General features: G+C 51.1%; 3 protein-coding genes and 6 non-coding genes across 13 annotated transcripts in view; 2 read left to right on the forward strand and 7 right to left on the reverse strand.

Moving 5' to 3' along the window:
- Positions 1–236, forward strand: part of LOC134546381 (acidic leucine-rich nuclear phosphoprotein 32 family member B-like) — a 2,303-nt gene extending 2,067 nt beyond the window's left edge. Inside the window, exon 2 of the mRNA XM_063389184.1 lies at positions 1–236. This exon is cut by the window's left edge and continues 1,450 nt beyond it. The gene's annotated coding sequence lies outside the window, so the exon portion shown is untranslated.
- A 130-nt stretch (positions 237–366) lies between these two features.
- Positions 367–11,582, reverse strand: TRIM7 (tripartite motif containing 7). Of its 5 annotated transcripts, none has more exons than XR_010079147.1 (9): positions 10,972–11,582; positions 8,517–8,943; positions 7,894–7,989; positions 6,996–7,226; positions 6,051–6,073; positions 5,441–5,556; positions 4,769–4,804; positions 4,407–4,582; positions 2,900–4,033 (listed from the first exon to the last, which is right to left on the reverse strand). XR_010079147.1 is itself a non-coding variant. In XM_063389177.1 (9 exons), the coding sequence occupies exons 1-8, from the start codon at positions 11,472–11,474 to the stop codon at positions 4,536–4,538; spliced, it is 1,479 nt and encodes a 492-aa protein (XP_063245247.1). In that variant the 5' UTR covers positions 11,475–11,582; the 3' UTR covers positions 2,902–4,033; positions 4,510–4,535. The 5 variants fall into 5 exon arrangements, 4 of the variants coding, with proteins under 4 accessions (XP_063245244.1, XP_063245243.1, XP_063245247.1 ...); XM_063389177.1 differs by having other exon boundaries at positions 2,902–4,033; positions 4,510–4,582; XM_063389174.1 differs by lacking the exons at positions 2,900–4,033; positions 4,407–4,582 and adding an exon at positions 367–2,376 and having other exon boundaries at positions 10,681–11,581.
- A 309-nt stretch (positions 11,583–11,891) lies between these two features.
- Positions 11,892–15,024, reverse strand: LOC134546379 (ly6/PLAUR domain-containing protein 2-like). The gene is made up of 4 exons (XM_063389183.1): positions 14,963–15,024; positions 13,661–13,755; positions 13,426–13,545; positions 11,892–12,190 (listed from the first exon to the last, which is right to left on the reverse strand). Exons 2-4 carry the CDS (start codon positions 13,731–13,733, stop codon positions 12,036–12,038), a joined length of 348 nt encoding a protein of 115 aa, XP_063245253.1. The 5' UTR covers positions 13,734–13,755; positions 14,963–15,024; the 3' UTR covers positions 11,892–12,035.
- On the reverse strand, positions 14,141–14,213 carry TRNAK-CUU (transfer RNA lysine (anticodon CUU)). Its single transcript has one exon. It is a non-coding gene; the product is annotated as a tRNA-Lys (tRNA).
- A 2,240-nt stretch (positions 15,025–17,264) lies between the features above and the next one.
- TRNAK-CUU (transfer RNA lysine (anticodon CUU)) lies at positions 17,265–17,337 on the reverse strand. The gene has a single exon. It is a non-coding gene; the product is annotated as a tRNA-Lys (tRNA).
- Positions 17,338–17,821: 484 nt separating this feature from the next.
- TRNAE-CUC (transfer RNA glutamic acid (anticodon CUC)) lies at positions 17,822–17,893 on the reverse strand. The gene has a single exon. It is a non-coding gene; the product is annotated as a tRNA-Glu (tRNA).
- Positions 17,894–19,179: 1,286 nt separating this feature from the next.
- TRNAV-AAC (transfer RNA valine (anticodon AAC)) lies at positions 19,180–19,252 on the reverse strand. Its single transcript has one exon. It is a non-coding gene; the product is annotated as a tRNA-Val (tRNA).
- Positions 19,253–19,601: 349 nt separating this feature from the next.
- On the reverse strand, positions 19,602–19,674 carry TRNAV-CAC (transfer RNA valine (anticodon CAC)). Its single transcript has one exon. It is a non-coding gene; the product is annotated as a tRNA-Val (tRNA).
- Positions 19,675–19,992: 318 nt separating this feature from the next.
- The window catches only part of TRNAE-UUC (transfer RNA glutamic acid (anticodon UUC)), a 72-nt gene continuing 64 nt past the window's right edge, over positions 19,993–20,000 (forward strand). Inside the window, exon 1 of the tRNA in view lies at positions 19,993–20,000. This exon is cut by the window's right edge and continues 64 nt beyond it. This is a non-coding gene — a tRNA (tRNA-Glu).

Below are 20,000 nucleotides of genomic sequence, written 5' to 3' on the forward strand. Positions count from 1 at the left end.
CTGCTGGAATAACCCAGGTGCCGATGTCTGTTTGTCCCCTCCAAAGGTGTCCGAAGGCAAAGGTTGGCTCGTTGTTTTTTTTTTTTCCTCATCGAGCCGTAATTTGGGGGATTTGAAGATATTTGGTTTGTGCTTAAAAAATGTGGAACAAACCCCCCCAAATTATATACAAAATTAATATGCACTTTATTCTACTCTATTCTAAAAAAATTTTATATGTCTTCCCCCAACACATAAATATATATATATATTTATACAAATATATTTTAATATGTATATATATATACATATATATATATATAAAACATATATATATAAAACATATATATAAAAAACATATATATGTATTTATGAAGATGAGCCCAGGTAGCACTTTTATATTTTATTTCCCACACAAGGGCTAAGAATAGCTCAGGCAGTTCCAAATCAAACACGATTTTGACATCAGGAAAGTTGTGGCCCTGTAAATATCTTCCTTATTCCAGGGATTTTCATTTATTTCTGATATTTCTTCAGCAGGGGATGAAGCTCCCAAGAATCACACATTTTATTCCCCTGCTTGTGGCTTCATCTCTGTAAGAGTTGCCACGCCTTTAAATAATGTGGATTTACCAGCTAGCTCATTAAATAAAAGTTATAAATTTCAATCTCAGGGTAGGAACCAACACAACAGCTGAAAATGTGGGATGTTTCTGCCTTTTCTCATCTCAAACCACCCAGGAAAAATTGTTACGGATCAAATAAATCCTCCCCCCACCTTGCCCCCAAGTCTGTCATTTCCTAAAGGGTTTTATGTGTTTTGTGGAAAAGACCAACCCCAGAATCCCCCCTGACCAGCACTTCAGGCAATAAGACACTGATTATTTTTTAAAGCACTTCTTTTTTTTTCTTTCTTTTTTTTTTTTTTTCTTTTTTGGCAAAACCAGAGTGGAAGAAGCAAATGCGAGTTCAAGATTCAGCACCTAAACCCACGCAAAGCGTGAGAACCACAAGGGACATTTTGGGAACATCCCGTCCACGGGAGCACCAGAGGGACAAACGTGGGTCTTGCTCAGGTCCAGCAGGACAAACATCACCAACAATATCCCAAAAAAAAAGCACCTTTTAACCTTTTCCAGAGTCTTCCAGAGGAGCTGTGGGTGGAGAACCTGACAGGGAGAGCGGCCAAAACCCCACAGGCTCTTCCACAGCGGGCAGGTCAGACCTGGTGGACAGTGGTCACCTGAGACCTGGTCACCTGGGTCACTTGGACTGAAAGCTTGGACAACTCTCGTGACATCCCAAAAACAGCTTTTGGGGACAGTTATTACCCCAGGGTGGGAGAAGGAGCCAGGAAATTTCTGACTGGATTTCCTCTCTGTGGAGACCCAGAGGAGCTTTGCCTTGGATGGACGTCCAAAGATCCCTGCTCAATCTCACCTTTCCCATAGGTGAGATTTATTCCCATAAATATTCCACTCCCCAGCCACCGGCAACTTCCAAAGGGGTGGAGGGGCCACTCCAAAGCTTCCCACGAGGATCCCTAAGAAAGAGCCTGTCCAAGGATCCTTAAACCTCCACCCAGGGTCAGACCCAGAGCCACAAATGACACCTGGAGGGTTCCTTGTCACCGACTGGCTGAGCTTGTCACCCCTTCCAGGTGTGGCTTTGAGTTGGTGGCCACAGCCTCCAAGCTGGTGACCACAACCCACCCTTAAGCTGACAATTTCTGGAACACCTCTCTGCTTTCACCTGCCCTGAGGACCCTCCTTGCGATGCTCTCCTGACCACCCGGCTGCCCACCCCACCCAAACCAGCCCGATTTGAGCCTTTCGAGCCCGTCCGGGCGCCAGCCCCTTCCCCCGGCGCTCCCCGAGGCGCCTCAGGGACACAGCTTGATGTAGGTGACGGTGGAGCAGACCGAGAAGAGCGGGAACACCTTCTCCCGGAAGGCCACGTTGAAGGTGAAGATGTGCTCCATGCTCTCGGCGTCGTAGAAGGAAACCTCCTCGCCCTCGTAGTCCAGGCACACGCGCACGCGGCTCAGCTTGCGGCCCGGGCTCAGCGGCGTGCGCTGCGGCGAGGTGACGGCCCAGTAGCGGCCGCCGTTCTGCTGCACGGCCCAGATGCCCTCGTCGGGGGAGAACTGCGTCAGCCCCTTCCTGCGCACCGACTCCCTGGCCACGCCGAAGGCCCAGCCGTCCGACGGCCCCACCTCCACCTCCCAGTAGTGGCGCCCCGACTGGAAGCCGGTGCTGGCCAGGACCCGCGAGTTGGTGTCGAAGCGCTTGGGGTGGTCGGGCAGCTCCTGCTTCCTGCAGCCCATGCGGACGCTCTTGAGGTCGGCGGAGAGGATCAGCAGGTGGTTGGCGGAGTCGGGGTCCAGGGTCAGGTCCTCTGGGGGGGGACAGCGGTGACAGAACTCAGCGAGGGGTTGAACAACGCAAAAACCCAACTCGGGGTGGGCGTTATCGGCTTCTGGGCCAGCCCCGGACCTCAATAATCCAACCCCACCCCACGCTGACACCCCAAATCCCCCAACGGGGGGCTGGGATGCCAGGGAGGCGCAGAGCCCATCCACGTGCGGATGAGCTGGAAAACAATGTGTTTGTTTCCAAATTTTTTATAGATTTATAGATTTTTATAGATTTATATATTTTTATAGATTTATAAATAAATAATCTATATTTTTATAGATTTATAAATAAAAATCTATAGATTTATAAATCTATAAAAATATAGATTTTATATTTTATATGTATATTTATGAAAATATAGATCTTTATATATTTATAAATCTATTAAAAAAGATTTATAGGTCTTTTTTTTCTTTCTTTGTTTTTTGAGAACTGAGGATGGAGCAGAGCAACAGGGGAGAATCCCTGTTAAATGCATTTAATTTTCATTTAATTAAACCCCCCCTTCTGGGCATGAAGAAAACACAGGATTTTTTTTATTTAAACCCCATTTGTCATGCCCTGCCACATCTTGGCCTCAGGAATTTCAAAAAGTTATGGAATTTATTTATTTATTTATGGAATAACGGAAACCATTCTTGATCTAGGAGGGGTTGATCTCAGGCTGCTTCTGGTGAGCGATGGGGTGACAACCACGTGGGGACACCAGGAGCAAAGAGCACCACAAAAGCAGGTGCAGATAATCCACAGTTATCAACAGCAGAGATGGGCCTTAGATCAAGAACGTTTTTTTTCCTGCATAAATAGATTTTTTTATCTTGGTTTCCAGCTCATCCACGCACGGGTGGGGCTCCGCACCTCCCAAATCGCAGAGTTTTGACCCCCGAACCACCCCAAAGGCGTCCAAATCCTTGTGGGAAGCCGTGACCCAAGGGCATCTTTCCAGCCCAGACCAAGCTTGCAGGTCCAGCCTGGTCCCAACAGTTTTTTCTTTCCTCCTTTCCAAACTCAGGCTCAGAGAAAGCAACGAGTGACCTGAAATTGTCACTTAAATTGTGGTTGTAGTCAGCAAAGTCCCCACGAATCCGTGAGTCTGAAATGGGGCCTCAGGAGCTGAAACACAGCACCACAAAGGCCTTTGTGCTCTCCAAAATTCACAGATTTGGGCCAGGAATTGGCATGAGAACTTCCCAAAGGAGCCGTGGTGGGATCAGAAGCCTCATGGTGCTTTGTAAAGGTGGGAAAAGCCACGAGGGAGGGCTGGGATCGTTTTTCCTTCAAAACTCGAGCACCAGGTCCCTCCCCAAAAGTGAGAGAGCGGCCAAAATCCAGCGCCTGGTGCGTCAGAGGCTGCAAATCCCAGCAGCAAAACTGTGGGAAAACGGGTTGGAACGAGCCCATTTCACCAAGGATGATTTTTTTATTTTTTAATCTACGACATGAGGCCCCTGGGCATGCACCCACCCCCCGGGCATGCAGCGAGGGGCCCTCGGCTCTGCAGGTTTCTCCTGGTGTTTTCTGCCAAATTTTGGCATTTCCAGAGGTGCCTGGGGGTGCTGTCTGTGAGCGGAAAATCCTTGGGAAAGGCCCGACCCGTGGCGTGTCCTCCTTTGAGACCCCCGTGCAGGAGACCACGGCTTTGAAAGTGAAAAAAGAAAAGAGCTTTTTTCTTCTGAAAGCTCTGCCCTGGGCACCTTCACACCGAGGGGGGGAGGATGGGGCAGGTTTAAATCTCAGGTCGAGGTCAGAGGGAGGGGCTGATCCCAGAATTCCCACAGAGCCCATTCCCAGGGGCTCCTCCAGCGTGGAAAGTGTCGTGGGCTGGGTTTGTCCCTCAAATTTATGACCTCTCCTGTGAAAAGGTGTTAAATTCTTAATGAACTTTCTGAAACTTAGTTAAATTCTGCTGCGATTTAATTAAAATTCTCAAATAACTTAAAAGAATTGACCTGATTCTGGTGGGATTTAACCCCTCTGACTTCACACCACAGTGGATGCCAGAGCTCTCACCCTCCATCCCGATTCCCTGGTGGAAACAAGAGCCCAGCAGAGCAAATTTGGCTTTTTGGTCTCAGATCTATGGGCTTGTTAAATGCAAACAGGCAGAGAGGACCTGGCTGAGCTGTCAGATCCCCGGCGTCAGTTAGAAAAATCGGCTTTGGGCTCTGGAGCTGAGCAGGCTGGATCTGGAAATCATCGAGAGAGAAGAAATTAAGGAAAAAAAAAATCTAGAGTGGTTTTTGTGGTTTTTCCTCTTTTTTTTTTTTTTCCTTCTTCCTTTTTGTCCCCCTCTCTTTGGCTTTGCAAAGTACAACCACAATTTTGAGGCTTTGCTCTGGGTGCTACGTCTGAAATATCATCTTTTTTTTTACCTTTTTCACCTCTTCCCAGCTCGTCCTGCAGGTGTTCTGAAAAGGAGGAGAGACAGGGACATGAATGGTGGCACCCAGGGAGACGAGAACCCCTGTCAAATATATTTAATTTTCACTAAAAACCCCCCTCTGGGCATGAAGAAAACCAGGATTTATTTAAAGCACATCAGTCATGCCCTGCCACATCTCGGCCTCAGGAATTTCAAGCCTTGAGCGCATCCTTTAAGCCAATTCTTGCCCCAGGGTGTAATTTCCATTTACAAATTATTTGGGGTTTTGTTTTTCTCTTCTAGAGCTGCTCTTTTTGGTGCGTTTTGCCTTTCCAGCTCTCTCAGCACCACCTCGTGGTTTCCTGCTTTGCTGCAAACCCAGGGTTTGGCAATCTCAGCGTGAAATCCCTTGAAATTAAAGCTTTTATTGCAAAGCCAAAACTGATGTTCACACTCAGATTTCCCCCTCTTTAAACCAACCCCACATTTCCTTCCCGGTAGCCTGGCCAGGACTGGTCTCTCCCTGCTCATGCCCATCTCCAGAAGGAGAACAAGGATCTCCAGAATCCCTTTCCAGCTGATTTCTGCCCTGTTTTGGTGCCCCGGAGCCCTCGAGCAGCACCCGGGGCACTCCCGGTGCCAGGAAAGGCCAGGGGTTCTTTCCAAAGCTTTTCCCACCCACCTCGGAATTTCTTCAGGACCTTTTCCAGGACGGCGGTTTTGAGGGAGAAGTTGCAGACGTGCGTCTTCATGTCGGTGCAGACGGGGACGGGCTTGTGGCACTTCACCTCATCGCTCCTGCCAGGGGGAAAAGGGAAAAACAAAAAGAATTAGAGAATTGTTGATATTCCCCCATTTCCACCTCCTTTGCCTCCCTTGGTCCTGCCTCACCCGCCCCAAAGGATCTCACCCTGCCTGGGGAGAGGAAATCAGGATTTGGGTGTAGATTTTGAAGCTCCTCTGGGGTGATTTTTTTTGGGTAACCTCCCTCCCCGGCCCCCAGCTGCTCCAGCGTCGTTTTTGCAGCTTTGGTGGTGCCTGCACTGCGGCGCTGGGGGAGCTGCGTGCCAGCAAATGAGGGAATTTGGGGTTCCTGCTCTCGCTTGGCCCTTGGAGAGGCCCGCAGGTAGCAAAAAAAGACGCTGTGAAAATCAGATTGATCAGATTTCCAAGAAGCTGGGAGAGAGCCAGGGCTGGCGGAGGGTGAGAGGCAAATCCCGTCCTCCCCCCAGTGCCTCCCTCTGGGCTGTGGACATTGACCCGAAGGCAGCAGGGAGAGCAGATTTCCGTACCTGCTTATGACACTCGTCACGTCCTGGAAGGGAAAAAGAGAGGCTGAGTGAGATCCCTGTGCTCTGCCCGCTCCCCCCGGCGGCTCCCGGCCCCAGGCAGGTTCTCCAGGTGAGCTGGGAGGACCTTCAGGTAACCTAAAAAACCTCTCCAGTCCCTCTCCCATGAGGAAGTGATTTTCCCTCGGGCAGGGTGGACTGTGGAGGTAATTTCGGGTTCAAATACTCTCAATGAAGTTGCAACACCGCAAACAAACACCAAACCGAGCCACTGTTTGCCCGTTCTGGTGCCCTTAAAACACATCCCAGAGCCCACACAAAGCCAGAGGAACCTGAAAAAGGACCCCGGAGCCAGCCCAGAGTTCCCAACCTGGTTTTTAATAAATGCCAGCGATTGTTCCGGGCTGGTTTTCGTGGGCGCGCAGAGACCACGTGGGGTGGATTTCCACAGCCAAGTCCTGAAACCGTCTGCAAATATTGACAGCACCCAAAAGGCAGCCTGGGAGGGAACTTAACCCTGTGCAGGTCTGGGGGAGCTGCCAGCAGGATCTGCTCAATTCAGTAAAAACAAGCTCCATTCAAAGGTCACCCACGGCCCTCCTGCCATTCGGGGTGGGGAAAAGAGCTTCAGGATTTTGGGCACCCAGGGTTGTTTTCCCAGGCTGGAGAGAAGAGTTTGGCCTAACTCAGCTCTGAACTCCTTGAAACCGAGGTCTTGGGGCTGCTGGAAAAGTCCGGACAAGTTCATGGAGGAAAAAAATCCTTAGGTTTGTGAAGAGGACACTGCTCCAGGGTGTTCCTCAATCAGAGAGGGCTTGGGGCACTCAGACACCTCCTTGCACCATCCACTCATAAAGACAGAACAAAAAAGGACTTTTACCCCCAAAACCCCTCTACAGGACCCATGACCACACTGGAAAAGGAGGAATAAGGTTTGTGACCTCTCACCTTGAGGAACTCGAGCATGGGCTGCTGGATTTTCTCCTCCAGCTCGGTGATGAGCTTGTTGAGCAGCGTGATCTCCTTGGAGAGGTCGGTGATGTTCTCGTTCTGCCTCTTGGAGATGCTCTTCTCCATCTTCTCCAGCTGCCCCAGCAGGACGTGCTCCTGGTCGTGCAGGAACTGCCGCAGCCGCTCGAAGTCCGAGAGCAGCTTCTGCCTCTCGGCCTCGATGGTTTTCTGGGGATGGAACGGTGAAAAAGAGGTTTTTGGGTGAATTTGGAGCACCAGCCTGGTGGGGCTGGGGGCCTTCCTTTGGGGAGAGGTGAGGAATCACAGGGGGCAGAATTCCCAGGAAAAAGCCTTGGGAAACAGCGGGAGAGCCCAATCCCCACTCTTTAGGATCTCTCTTTCCTCAGCTCTGCCACCAGCCCCACTCCTGATGGGTTTGCCATCACCAGCACCCCAATTCCCATCCAGGACAGAGCCCAGGGGCAAACCCCAGCAGCCACCAAAACAACAGAGAATTGCAGTGGAATTAAAAAAACCTGGGGATAGTGGAGCAGAAAGGTGGGCCAGGGTGGCTCGGTGGGTTTTTCCCCCCCAAAAAAAGCCCCTCAAAACCGCTTGTGTTGGGGGGGATGGCCTGGGAGAGGAATTATTTTAATTGTGTTGGGTTTTTTTTCCTTCTGCTGCCACAGGAAAAGGAAGGGCGGAGGAGAGCCCCGGAGCCAGGCCTGCTCTCGGATGCTCTGGCACCATCCCCGAGCTCTGCTGAGGCTCTGGCTGATGGTGGTGGGGCCAGGAGGAAGGAGAAACGCAGCCCTGCCCCTCTTTGGGGCACTGGGGCGGGCGGTGGGTCCTCACCCCCCTCCAGGCTCCCCCAGCACCCCGTCCTGGCACCCACCAGCAGCTCCTGGGTCTTTTTATCGTCGTTCACTTTGAACTCCAGCAGCTCCTGCCGCTCCTTCCTCAGGAAATCCAGGCGCGCCTGGATTTTCTCCTGGGAACAAGAGGACCGGTGTTGCTTTCCCTCCCTCGCTGCGTGCCCGGGATTTTCTCGGGTGGGCTGGGGAGGGAGGAGAACGCGGGATGTCCCGGCAGGGAGATCCCCCTGGCTCAGCTCCGCCCCGAGGACCACCAGGACCCCTCCCCAAGGAAAGCAGCGGAGGATGCCGAGGACAGGACGAGCCCTGCTCCCCTCGGCTCCTGCACGGGCGAGGGCAGCCCGGCTTTAATCAATGAACCTCGGCTTTAATCAGCCTCGGCTTTAATCAGCCTCAGCTTTAATCAACCCCGCTCATCTCTGGACGCTCTCCCATCCCTCCCGGTGAGGGGAACCCGTCCCAGCACCCAGGGGAAGGCGGCAGAGGGCACAGCCAGACGGGGACGCGCTCTCCCAGCTTTTTTGGGGGAGGCTGGGAAGCACCGCCAGCTCTTTGGGAGCGGGTTTGAGCGGGACACACCGCGGGGACAACCGCAGCTCCCCCGGGGCAGCCTCCCGCGGGACGGACGGACGGACGGACGGACCTTGTACTCGTCGGAAGCCTCGTCCACGGGCACCACGGCGTGCGGCCGGTGCTCCCGGGACCTGTCGCACACCACGCAGATGCTCCTGCGGTCGTCCTTGCAGTAGAGCTTGAGCGCCTCGCGGTGCCGGGGGCAGAGCCCGTCCTCCTCGGCGCCCTTGGCCCCGCGCAGCGCGAACTGGCTGATGATCTCGGACATGTTCGCCAGCTGCCGGTTGGGACGGAAACTCCGCTGCTGGAAAACCTCCCGGCACTGCGGGCACGGGAAATCCATCTCCAGCTCCCGCCAGCTCTTGACGATGCACGCCCGGCAGAAGTTGTGCCCGCACTCGATGGACACGGGGTCCTTGAAGAACTCCAGGCACACGGAGCAGGTGGCCTCGTCCTGGAGGTTTCCGGGCAGGAACACGGCTGCCATGGCCTCTCTCCTGCGGGTGAGGAGCGGTTCCAGCGGGGCAGGGACGGCGGGGCCTGGCAGGCGGCCCCGCGGGGGCGGTGCCCTGCCCGGAACGCGGCGCTGCCCGGGGTCACTCCGGGGACCGCGACCTCGGCGCTGGGGACGTGCAGGAGAGCAGGGACGCTGCCCTCTGCTCCCCACGAATCCTGGGCTTCCTGGCTTGTTTGTTTATTTTGGGTGGTTTTTTTTTTTTAATTTTGGTTTGGTTTGGGTTTTTTTTTTCTCCTTGCATCAGGGAGGTGGGAAGAGGAAAGCCTTTGGGGATCCCCTCCCTTTCGGGGGTGTCACCGGCTCTGGACGGAGCTGATTTATGGCCGAGCTGGTGCCGAATCTGAGCCCTGGGGCTTGTGTGGAGCAGCTGCTGCGGGCTCAGAGCCAGGGGACGCTCTGAGCCCTCGTTAAAGCCCTGTTTGCCCCTGGAACTTGGGCTCAGATGGTCTGGTTGAGCTCCAGGGCTCACCAGGGGCCATAAAAAGCAACAGGAGAAAGGGAATACACGAGGACGCAAAGCCCTGATCAAGATCTGTGGGTGAGTTTCCCGAATCCACAGAGATCAAGCTCGGGACTGGGGTCCTGCATCTCAAAATAAAATAGCCTCGATCTTCCGGAAATATTTTGTGCAGGTTTGGAGGTCGTGCATTAAATGGGAATGATAATTAAAATAAATACAATTTCTCCAGGGCTGGGGTTGTCCACAACGTGGTGGTTTCACCAAGTTCTTGTCATGGCAAACTGGGACAGGAGGGAGTGAGGGGCACCCGGTGACCGAGGGGGCTCACTCGGTTACCGTGGGACCCTCTAGAGAGCCATTTGTCTTCTCCTAATGAGAACCTGAAATCGGCTCGAGCCATCCGTAAATTCTGATTTATGGAAAGCCATCCGTAAATTCTGATTTATGGAAAGATCCAACACCTCTGAGGCGGGACCTTGGACACGCCTGGAGCTACGGCGGGGGCACAAATCCCCACCCCAGAGGTTGTGCTGGAGGAATTAATGAGCAAAACCATCCTGGAGTTGTCCTGCAGAGCATTACCACCTCTGTGCGTGTTTATCTGCCCCTTCTCATTTATTTATTTATATATTTGTATATTTATATATTTATATATTTATACATTTATATATTTATATATTTGTATATTTATATATTTATATATTTATATATTTATATATTTATATATATATATTTATATATTTATATATTTATATATTTATATACTTATATACTTATATATTTGTATATTTTTAATTTTTTATATTTATTTTTATGGTTTATGTTTTATATTTTATATTTTTATATATTTTATATTTTCTCTTTATTTATAAGTGTTTATCTATTTTATACATTTATATATCACTCCCTGTGGAAGGGGAATTCCTTCTCTCCTACCTTCCCTTCCTTTTGATCTGTAAATAAACACCAAGCATGGATTTTTTTTTCCTGTCCCACACATTTTTTTTCCCCCCTCGCGTTTCTGCAGTGAAAGCATCGGGGCGGTGCCCACGAACTGGAGGCAAATCAAGGATGCAGAACGGGCCAAGGAGAGGAGCGAGAAGAGCGAGAAGGGCGAGAAGAGCGAGAAGAGCGAGAAGAAAGAGCGAGGCTCCCCCGGCAGCAGCCGCGGGCGTGAGGAGCGAGGGGAGGGAAGCGAGGGACGGAGGGAGCGGCGCATCCCGAGCCCCCCCCGTGCCCCCGGCCGCCCCCGCGTACCTCGGAGCGGAGGCGTCGGACAGGGGCGTCCTCCCAAAGCGCCCGAACCGCCCCGGGTTTTGCGCCGGGACGGGTCTAGAGGGGGCGAGCTGCGCTGCCAGCCGGGTGGCCGCGGGGTCCCAGCGGGACGGGGTCCGCGGCGGCCGCTCCGCCGAGCTCCGGCGGTGCAAACCCGCGGCGGCCGCGGCCGCCTCGGACATCGCGGCACGGCCCGAGCTCCGCTCCCCCGCCGGCCCTCGGGTGCCCCATTTGTCCCCTCTGTCACCGCCACCCCCCTCCCGTCTCACTTACCATTCTTTCCCCTCCCCCATTGCGTCTATCCTGGGCACCCACCGAGGCCTTCCCCTCCTCCTCCTCCTCCTCCTCCTCCTCCTCCTCCTCCCCGGGCGCTCGGGCTCTGCTCCTCTCCTCCGTGCCAAAGCTCTTTTCCCTGCCCAGCGCCGGGATCGCGTTTCCAGCACCTCCCTCCACCTGTCCCCGGGCCCGGAGCTTCTCCCTGGGGTCTTTAACCCTCTCCAGGATCCTCGTCCCTCCTTCCAGAGCCTCAGCCAGGCTGGGGAAGGAGCCGAACTTTTCATCCCCCTTCCCAAACGGTCAAAAATTTTCTCATCTCGCTGCTCATTTTGGGGGGAAAAGGCGGGAATGTCTCCTGTGGGACATCTCCCACCTGCCACAGGTGTGTTGGGCAGGTAAGGAGAGCTTGAGACAGCCAAGGAAGAGGGGGAAACTAATAGGAAAAGGCGAGTCCCTGTCGGGTAAATATCTATTGCCTGTAAATGTATAGATCGATGCATCCTTTATTGCCCTTGGCTTCCCTGATGCTCCTCTCCCAAAATTCCCAGCCAGGAATTTCCCAGCCCTGCACTGGAGGGAAAAAAAAAGAAAAAAAAAAAAAAGAAAAAAAAAGAAAAAAAAAGAAAAAAAAAAGAAAAAAAAAGAAAAAAAAGAAAAAAAAAGAAAAAAAAAAGAAAAAAAAAGAAAAAAAAAAAGAAAAAAAAAAGAAAAAAAAAAGAAAAATAAAAGAAAAAAAAAAGAAAAAAAAAAAAAGAGAAAAAAGAAAAAAAAAGCTGGGATGCGACCAGGAGGAAGCTCCTTGGCTCGTCCTTGGGGTTTGGGTGTCAGGATCGTTTTCGGGGCCACCAGCTGCTCCCAGAGCACCAGGAATGCTGAATCGGGAAAGAGGAGCGCGGAAACAAGGACGCGAGCCAGACAGAGCCGAGCCTGAGGGTTTATTTTAGAGCCGAGCCTGAGGGTTTATTTTAGAGCCGAGACTAAACCGAGGTGCGCGGGGGGAGCCTGGCGGGGCCCGCCGCCCCCGGGAGCGCTCGGGATTCGCTCCGGGACCCCGCCGCGGCTCAGTCCGAGGGCTCCGCGCCCCACTCCGCGTTGCACAGGTCGGTCTCGCAGCAGGAGTAGCGGGAGGTGAGGCGGGACTCGGCGTCCGCCGCCCGCTCCCGGCCGCAGTTGAGGGCGGAGGTGCAGCCCTGCTGGTAATAAAGGGTCACCTTCCCTGCGGGGGACAGGAGAGCGCCACCAACACCGTAAAAATCGGGGTTTGAGGAGAAACCAAGCTCTGAAATGTACCCCCCACATCGAGCTTGGTTTAATTAGGGAAAAAAAAAGTCAGCACATGCACAACCCCCGGCTTCTTTGGGAGGGAGAGTCTCCCTTCGGCTGGAAAACGACTTTTTGAAACTTTTTTGGGGTCAGCCCCCATGGAGAGGATGAACTCGACCCCCTCCCATCCACCCCTTTCCCGGCAGCTTCGTCTCTGCAGCCTCACTCATCCACAGGAGCCGTTCGGTTTTCCAGGGATGGGGAGAAGCTCCCTGGAGGAAAGGAGAGGAGGAAAGGACGGGGAAAGCCAAGGGAAGGACGGGAAAAGCCAAGGAAAGGATGGGAAAAGCCGAGGGAAGGACAGGGAAAAGCCGAGGGAAGGACAGGGAAAGCCGAGGGAAGGACAGGGAAAAGCCGAGGGAAGGACAGGAAAAGCCAAGGGAAGGACAGGGAAAAGCCGAGGGAAGGACAGGGAAAAGCCGAGGGAAGGACAGGGAAAAGCCGAGGGAAGGACAGGGAAAAGCCGAGGAAAGGACGGGAAAAGCCAAGGGAAGGACGGGAAAAGGCAATATGAGGATGAGGAAAGCCGAGGGAAGGACAGGGAAAAGGCAATATGAGGATGAGGAAAGCCGAGGGAAGGACAGGGAAAAGCCGAGGGAAGGACAGGGAAAAGCCAAGGGAAGGACGGGAAAAGCCGAGGGAAGGACAGGGAAAAGGCAATATGAGGATGAGGAAAGCCGAGGGAAGGACAGGGAAAAGCCGAGGGAAGGACAGGGAAAGCCGAAGGAAGGACGGGAAAAGCCGAGGGAAGGACGGGAAAAGCCGAGGGAAGGACAGGGAAAAGGCAATATGAGGATGAGGAAAGCCGAGGGAAGGACAGGGAAAAGGCGATATGAGGATGAGGAAAGCCGAGGGAAGGACAGGGAAAAGGCGATATGAGGATGAGGAAGCCGAGGGAAGGACGGGAAAAGCCAAGGGAAGGACAGGGAAAGCCGAGGGAAGGACAGGGAAAGCCGAGGGAAGGACAGGGAAAAGGCAATATGAGGATGAGGAAAGCCGAGGGAAGGACAGGGAAAAGGCAATACGAGGATGAGGAAAGCCGAGGGAAGGACAGGGAAAGCCGAGGGAAAGACAGGGAAAAGGCAATATGAGGATGAGGAAAGCCGAGGGAAGCCCCGGCCAACGCACCCAGCGAGGTTTGGATGAGCGCACACCTCTCCCGGCGCTCGCAGCTGCTCACGTTGGCGCCTCGGAAGCAGCCGAACAAGGGGATCTTGTACTTGCAGATGTGGCACCGGAGGGCCCCGGCTGCAGCAGAGGAGAGAAAACGGGATGAGTTTGGGGACAAGCGGGGACAACCCGGCCTGGGACACCCGGCCAGGGAGGCGCTGCCGTCGTTAAATCCGATTTATTCCCTGCTCACCGACTCCGATGCACAGGGCGAGGCTCAGCCCCAGCAGGAGCAGCTTCATCGTGGGGCAGGTCCTGATTTCCATCCTCTTCCCAGCCTGGCGCTCCCTGGAACGGGAGCAGCTCTGGGATTCATCCCTGGGATGAGTTCCTTCAGAGCTCAGCCCTGGAATAGGATTGGGGGGGGAAAAAAAACCCAACCAGGGCAAAACCCTCCCTTCATCTTCTGTTTTGGGGCAAAACGAGCAGAGGAAAGCTTGGTTTGCCTTGTGGGATAATCCTTAAAAACTGAAATGTGGGGAATTCCGGAGGCTTTAGTGGTTGTGGTTCTAGGGCAGGAGGGTCCCGTGGAAATAAAATAATTTAGTGAGGAAAAAAGGGACTTTTTATTGCCAAAGGTGCGGACACACTGAACGCAAACCGGGTGGGTTTGGGTAAATAAGAGGGGAAAGGGCCGGATTTTGGTGAAGAAAGGGATAAAAGAAAGCTGTGCCGCCCAACGTGGGGCTCGAACCCACGACCCTGAGATTAAGAGTCTCATGCTCTACCGACTGAGCTAGCCGGGCTCCTGAAATTGCCTTTTTTCCACTATTTTTTTGTCTAAAAGCATAAATTTCATTGGGCCTTTGTAAAATGTTTAATTATCTGAAAATTAAACCGCTTTTTTTTTTAATAAAACATAAAATTAAGAGTAAGAAAGGTAGAATTATAGAATAAAAAAAATCTGGAAATAATAAATATATATTTGTATATTATAACACAGGATATATTGACATGGTATAAATATCTTTTACCTCTTTGTTTATATATTATACTAGAGGGTGTATTTATATATTGTATTTATATATTGTATATATAAATTGTATATATTGTATATAATGTATTTATATATTTATATATTTTACATGTATTTATACATAAATTAGATACCATATAATAAATTTTGTCCGTATCGTTATGTTGTTATTAATTACATTTTATAAAATATATATTTATATTTTAATATAAAGTACATTATATTAAACCCACATTTTATATAATAAAAATATTTTTATATATTTTTATATAGGTACATTTTTATATAGGTAAACCCCATATGTTTATATATATATATATGTATAAAACCATATTTTATGTAATAAAAATAAGGTTGGTCATAAAAACGAACACAAAAAGCCTCATTCTGCGGGAAGTTTGAAGAGATGTCAGGATGATGCGGCACAAGGACAATCCCGAAAAGCCCCCAAAAAGCCCCAAAAAGCCCCAGAAAGCCCCAAAAAGCCCCAAAAAGCCCCAAAAAGCCCCGTTCCCTTACCCAGCTCTCCGCTCCTCCGCGCTCCCGGCCCCCCCGGCCCGCGCTCTCTTTATCCCCGCGCTGCCCTCGGGGCCTGAACGACCCCGCAACCCCCGGGAGGCGCCGTCCCCCGGGAACAGTGCCCGGGAACACCTGGACAATGCCCGGGAACACCTGGACAATGCCCGGGAACACCTGGACAAACACCGGGACACGCGGGCACGGCCGCCCGGGGCCGGTCCCGGCTCCCGGAGCGCAAACGGGGGAGTCCCTTTGTCCCCAAATCCCAAAGTGGGAGTCCCTTTGTCCCCAAATCCCAAACTGGGAGTCCCTTTGTCCCTAAATCCCAAAGTGGGGGTCCCTTTGTCCCTAAATCCCAAACTGGGGGTCCCTTTGTCCCTCATCCCAAACTGGGGGTCCCTTTGTCCCCCCACCCCAAAAGGGGGAGCCCCTTTGTCCCTGCACCCCAAACTGGGAGCCCTTTGTCCCCCCACCCCAAACTGGGAGTCCCTTTGTCCCTAAATCCCAAACTGGGAGTCCCTTTGTCCCTAAATCCCAAACTGGGGGTCCCTTTGTTCCCCCACCCCAAAAGGGGGAGTCCCTTTGTCCCCTCACCCCAAACTGGGAGTCCCTTTGTCCCCTCATCCCAAACTGGGGGTCCCTTTGTCCCTAAATCCCAAACTGGGAGTCCCTTTGTCCCCTCACCCCAAACTGGGAGTCCCTTTGTCCCCTCATCCCAAACTGGGGGTCCCTTTGTCCCTAAATCCCAAACTGGGAGTCCCTTTGTCCCCTCATCCCAAACTGGGGGTCCCTTTGTCCCTAAATCCCAAACTGGGGGTCCCTTTGTCCCTAAATCCCAAAAGGGGGAGCCCCTTTGTCCCCAAATCCCAAACTGGGAGTCCCTTTGTCCCCTCATCCCAAACTGGGGGTCCCTTTGTCCCCAAATCCCAAACCGGGGGTCCATTTGTCCCCTCACCCCAAACTGGGGGTCCCTTTGTCCCCTCACCCCAAACTGGGGAGTCCCTTTGTCCCCAAATCCCAAACCGGGGGTCCCTTTGTCCCCTCATCCCAAACTGGGGGTCCCTTTGTCCCTGCACCCCAAACGGGGGGGTCCCTTTGTCCCCCCACCCCAAACTGGGGGTCCCTTTGTCCCTAAATCCCAGACGGGGGGGTCCATTTGTCCCCTCATCCCAAACCGGGGGTCCCTTTGTCCCCCCACCCCAAAAGGGGGAGCCCCTTTGTCCCCAGATCCCAAACGGGGACGGTCCCAAAGAACCGCCCGGATTTTGGGGAACGGGGATGGAACGCGGGCCCCGATGGAGCCCCTGCCCGGGGGTTTCTCTGATCGGTCACTGCCTTAATTAACGACAGGGGTAATTAGCGGGTGATTAATTCCCCTGCCTGGCTGTCCGGGGTTTTTCCGAGGCCTTTGGTGCCGATCCCATCCCGGTGTTTGTGCAGCTGCCCGGGCGGTACCGGGACCTTCCCGAGCGTGAAATTCCCGCTGTCGGTCCCAGCGCTCCTTTTTGGGGCTCAATCCTCATTTCTGAGTTCCAAACCCCCCCAAATTGGGCAACACCCCCAATTTTAGGGCAAACACCCCGGTTTTAGGCCACAAACCCGGGGTTTTAAGGGCACAAAGCCATTTTTAGGGCACAATCCCTCATTTCCACGATTTTGAGTTTATCTCGGTTTGATTGGGGTTTTTTTTGTCTGTTGTTTTGTGGGGGCTTTTAAACAACTGTTGAGGGTTTATTATAAAAAGATACAACAATAATGAAATATTATAAATATTAAAAAGAAATAATAATTTAAAAAAGAATAGTACTTGAGGGGAAAAGAATCTCAAGATGGAGTAATGATTTCTGAAAGGCACAATCATTCTCACAGAACAAAAATAGGAAAACCCGGGAAAAAATATAAGGAAATATATATATATAAGGAAAAATAAAATAGATTATATTATTATATATATTATATATAATATTTTTAGTAGTAGTGCCGTTATTATTTTTTAAAAAGGAACCACGACGATGGCAATTAATACTAGTATTATTATTATATTTTAAAAGGAACAATAATTTGCAAAGTTAAAAGGATTTAGAAAAGCAATAATAACTTCAAAAAGGAGGAGTGAATTAAGAACAGTGAAACAATAGAACCTGGAATGATAATTTTTGAGGGAGCAATAAAAAAGTAGGGAACGATAAGGGAAGAATAATAATTTTTAAATAAAAATAATTGGGGAATTATCATAGTTGTTAAAACTGCGATAAATAAGGAGGGAAAACATCAGATTTGGCTAAAGAAAGGAAAAACAGAGCGCCCAACGTGGGGCTCGAACCCACGACCCTGAGATTAAGAGTCTCATGCTCTACCGACTGAGCTAGCCGGGCTCCCGGGAGAAGTGGAAACAGCGGCTTGGGAAACCCAAAATTCGGGATTTAGGGATTTCCCGGAGAGTCCGGGCAGAGCCCCTCGTGCTGCAGCTTCCTCCGAAGTTAAAAAACTTTTAATGTTAAAAAAAAACCCACCAAAAAAAACCCCAAAGTGTTGGCCCCTTTTAAAAACTTTTTTCTCCCCTTTCTAAAATCATCATTATTGTTCCCTTTTCGGACATTATTCCCTTTTTCTAAAGTTAAACATTCCTTTTTTTTTTCCAAGTTATTATTACCTTTTCCAAATTACTGTAATTTCAGTAATTATTCTTTCCCTTTTTAGATTTTTTTTTTAATACATTAGATAAAAGATGGAGCTGGGGCAGGGGGAAGGGGACGCCTCGCGGGAAGGGAGAGGCACGAAAAGAGGAGGAGAGGGGAGTTTGGGGGGTTAGGAGATAAAATCTGGAAAGATTTAAAAAATAATGGGACAAAAAGTTAATTCCCTGACCGGGAATCGAACCCGGGCCGCGGCGGTGAGAGCGCCGAATCCTAACCACTAGACCACCAGGGAGCGGCGAGGTCCACCCTAACCTCACAAAACACGGCCAGGACAAAAGATGTTTTGGGTTGAATTCGGTAAAAAAAGGGTCTCTGAGCGTTTCCTCCCCTTTTTTTCTTACCCTCTCAACAGCAAAATCCTCCCGATTTAACCCAACCCATCCTTGGCTCCTCCCCTGTGGCTTCTCAGGGGCCTGGGAGCGCAGAAATTACCCCAAAAAAGACTTTTTTACCCTCATCCTTGACACCCCGTCCCAAACTTCGCCAGAATTGGGGGATATCCCGAGTTTTCCAGAGGCTGGGCTCATCTCCCTGCTTTCCACGCAGAGGGAAAACGGCCCCGAATCCAGCGGCTCCCTCATTTCGTGGGGGAGAAAAAGCAGATTTTGGGCATTCCAGCAGCTCCAAAAACCGGGGAGGAGCTGCGGGTGACGCTGCAGGGAAGGGATCAACCCAATCCTTGGGTTTCACGAGGATTTTGGTTCATTTTACTGATTTTTTTCCTGTATTTTTCCCTTTAAATCCCAGCGCGCCGCGCTATGGGTGACGCAATATCAGCCAGAGGAACGGGAATAAAAGCGGAGGAGGATGAGGGGGGGTTAATTCCAGCAGGAAAAATGCTGCCATTCCACCTGCCCGGGGCTCTTAGCACCCGAATTTCTGGAATAATGAGAAATACGGAGCCAGGAGCTCCGACAAAAGGTGGCCGGGAGGGAGCGTGGAATTCTGGCTGCTATTCCAGGTCACGTCCCAAGAACAAACAACTCCATCCACGAGCAGCAACGCGTGACTGCAGCGCCTCCTCCTCTCCCCCGCAATCCACACAAAACCCTTTTTTTTTTCTTTCTTTTATTTTCTTTTTTCTTTTTTTTCTTTTTTTTTTCTTTTTTTTTTTTTTTTTCGGAGCTTGTCCCGGGGGATGAACGAACCCGAAGTGCCCTGGGGGAAGGGAGGGGAGTCCTTGCTTGGTTTTGGCTGGGTTTGAACATTGTGAAAGGTTTTTTCCACCCTTTCCTTTCCTCTCCGTCTCGGCTGGGGACGGGGCTTGATGGAGCAGCGCGATGGAAACGCGAATTACGCCTACCTGCGCCTTTGATAATTTTAATTTTTTTAATGATTTCCGCTCCGGGAAGCAAAAGCAAGAAATGATGGATGTAAAGGGAGACGGGGACAAGGCTGGAACCCCGGCAGCTCTGAGCTCCCCCCCAAAATAACCCCGAAATTAAACCCCAGCTAGCGAGGGGGTAGAAAAAGGAGCTAATTCCCCCCAAAAATGAGCTCACTCCCCCAAAAAGCAGCTGTTTCTGCCTGGTTTCGAACCAGGGACCTTTCGCGTGTTAGGCGAACGTGATAACCACTACACTACAGAAACCTACACGTCTTCTTCCCCCGGAATAATGAAATTTTTAAAAAGTTTATTTTCCCTTTTTCTGGCGATGTTGTCTGCACCGCTTGGCCCTTTTTCTCCTTATTGGCTTAAAGGGTTTTTCTCAACACCCTCCCAGGCCAGGACCCCCCCGAAACGCCCCAGTTTGGATCATCAGAGAAGGAATCCCCTGATGAAAAAAAAAATATTTCAATCACCCCAAAGCACGGGTGTGTCCGCCCAACCTTCAAGGCCAAAGTTTGCTCGCCCGGGTTGGCCGAACCCGAGCGAAACCACTCGGAATTGTCACAATCAGGCCTGGAAAAATAGGGGGAAATGACCCAAAAATCAGAGTTGTTTCTGCCCGGTTTCGAACCGGGGACCTTTCGCGTGTGAGGCGAACGTGATAACCACTACACTACAGAAACGACCTGCGGAGCGTCATTTGCGCCTTTTCTGCAATTTCTAAACCCAAATTCCCGCCCCGGCCGCTCCCGATTATCTCTAAACCCAACGAAAAAAAGGGGGGTTGACTGATTCTTTATCTTGAATTATTATTATTTGAGGGGTTTCTGAAATTAATTTTGAATTCTCGGTGATTTTTCTCCTATTTTTCATTTTTTTTTCCGGGGCCAAGCGGTGTCCTGGGGCTGATGGGAAGAGGCAGCTTTGGGGGTGAATGGTAAAAAATCGCTGTGAATGGTAAAAAATCGCTCTGAATGGTAAAAAATGGGGTTAAAAACGGGTCCCTGGT

This window comes from Prinia subflava, unplaced genomic scaffold (assembly GCF_021018805.1).
Source record: "Prinia subflava isolate CZ2003 ecotype Zambia unplaced genomic scaffold, Cam_Psub_1.2 scaffold_67_NEW, whole genome shotgun sequence".
In the NCBI taxonomy this organism is placed as follows: Eukaryota; Metazoa; Chordata; class Aves; order Passeriformes; family Cisticolidae; genus Prinia; species Prinia subflava.

Excerpts from the sequence above, each read along its gene's own strand:
- TRIM7 (XM_063389173.1), bottom strand. The coding sequence starts at position 11,474 with ATGCATCGATCTATACATTTACAGGCAATAGATATTTACCCGACAGGG. Across the intron at positions 7,227-7,893 it reads AAAAGACCCAGGAGCTGCTG|AAAACCATCGAGGCCGAGAG; the intron begins GTGGGTGCCAGG and ends TTCCATCCCCAG. Across the intron at positions 4,805-5,440 it reads GGTCCTGAAGAAATTCCGAG|AACACCTGCAGGACGAGCTG; the intron begins GTGGGTGGGAAA and ends CCTCCTTTTCAG.
- LOC134546379 (XM_063389183.1), bottom strand. The coding sequence starts at position 13,733 with ATGGAAATCAGGACCTGCCCCACGATGAAGCTGCTCCTGCTGGGGCTG. Across the intron at positions 13,546-13,660 it reads CGCCCTGTGCATCGGAGTCG|CCGGGGCCCTCCGGTGCCAC; the intron begins GTGAGCAGGGAA and ends CCTCTGCTGCAG. Across the intron at positions 12,191-13,425 it reads GCTCATCCAAACCTCGCTGG|GGAAGGTGACCCTTTATTAC; the intron begins GTGCGTTGGCCG and ends TGTCCCCCGCAG.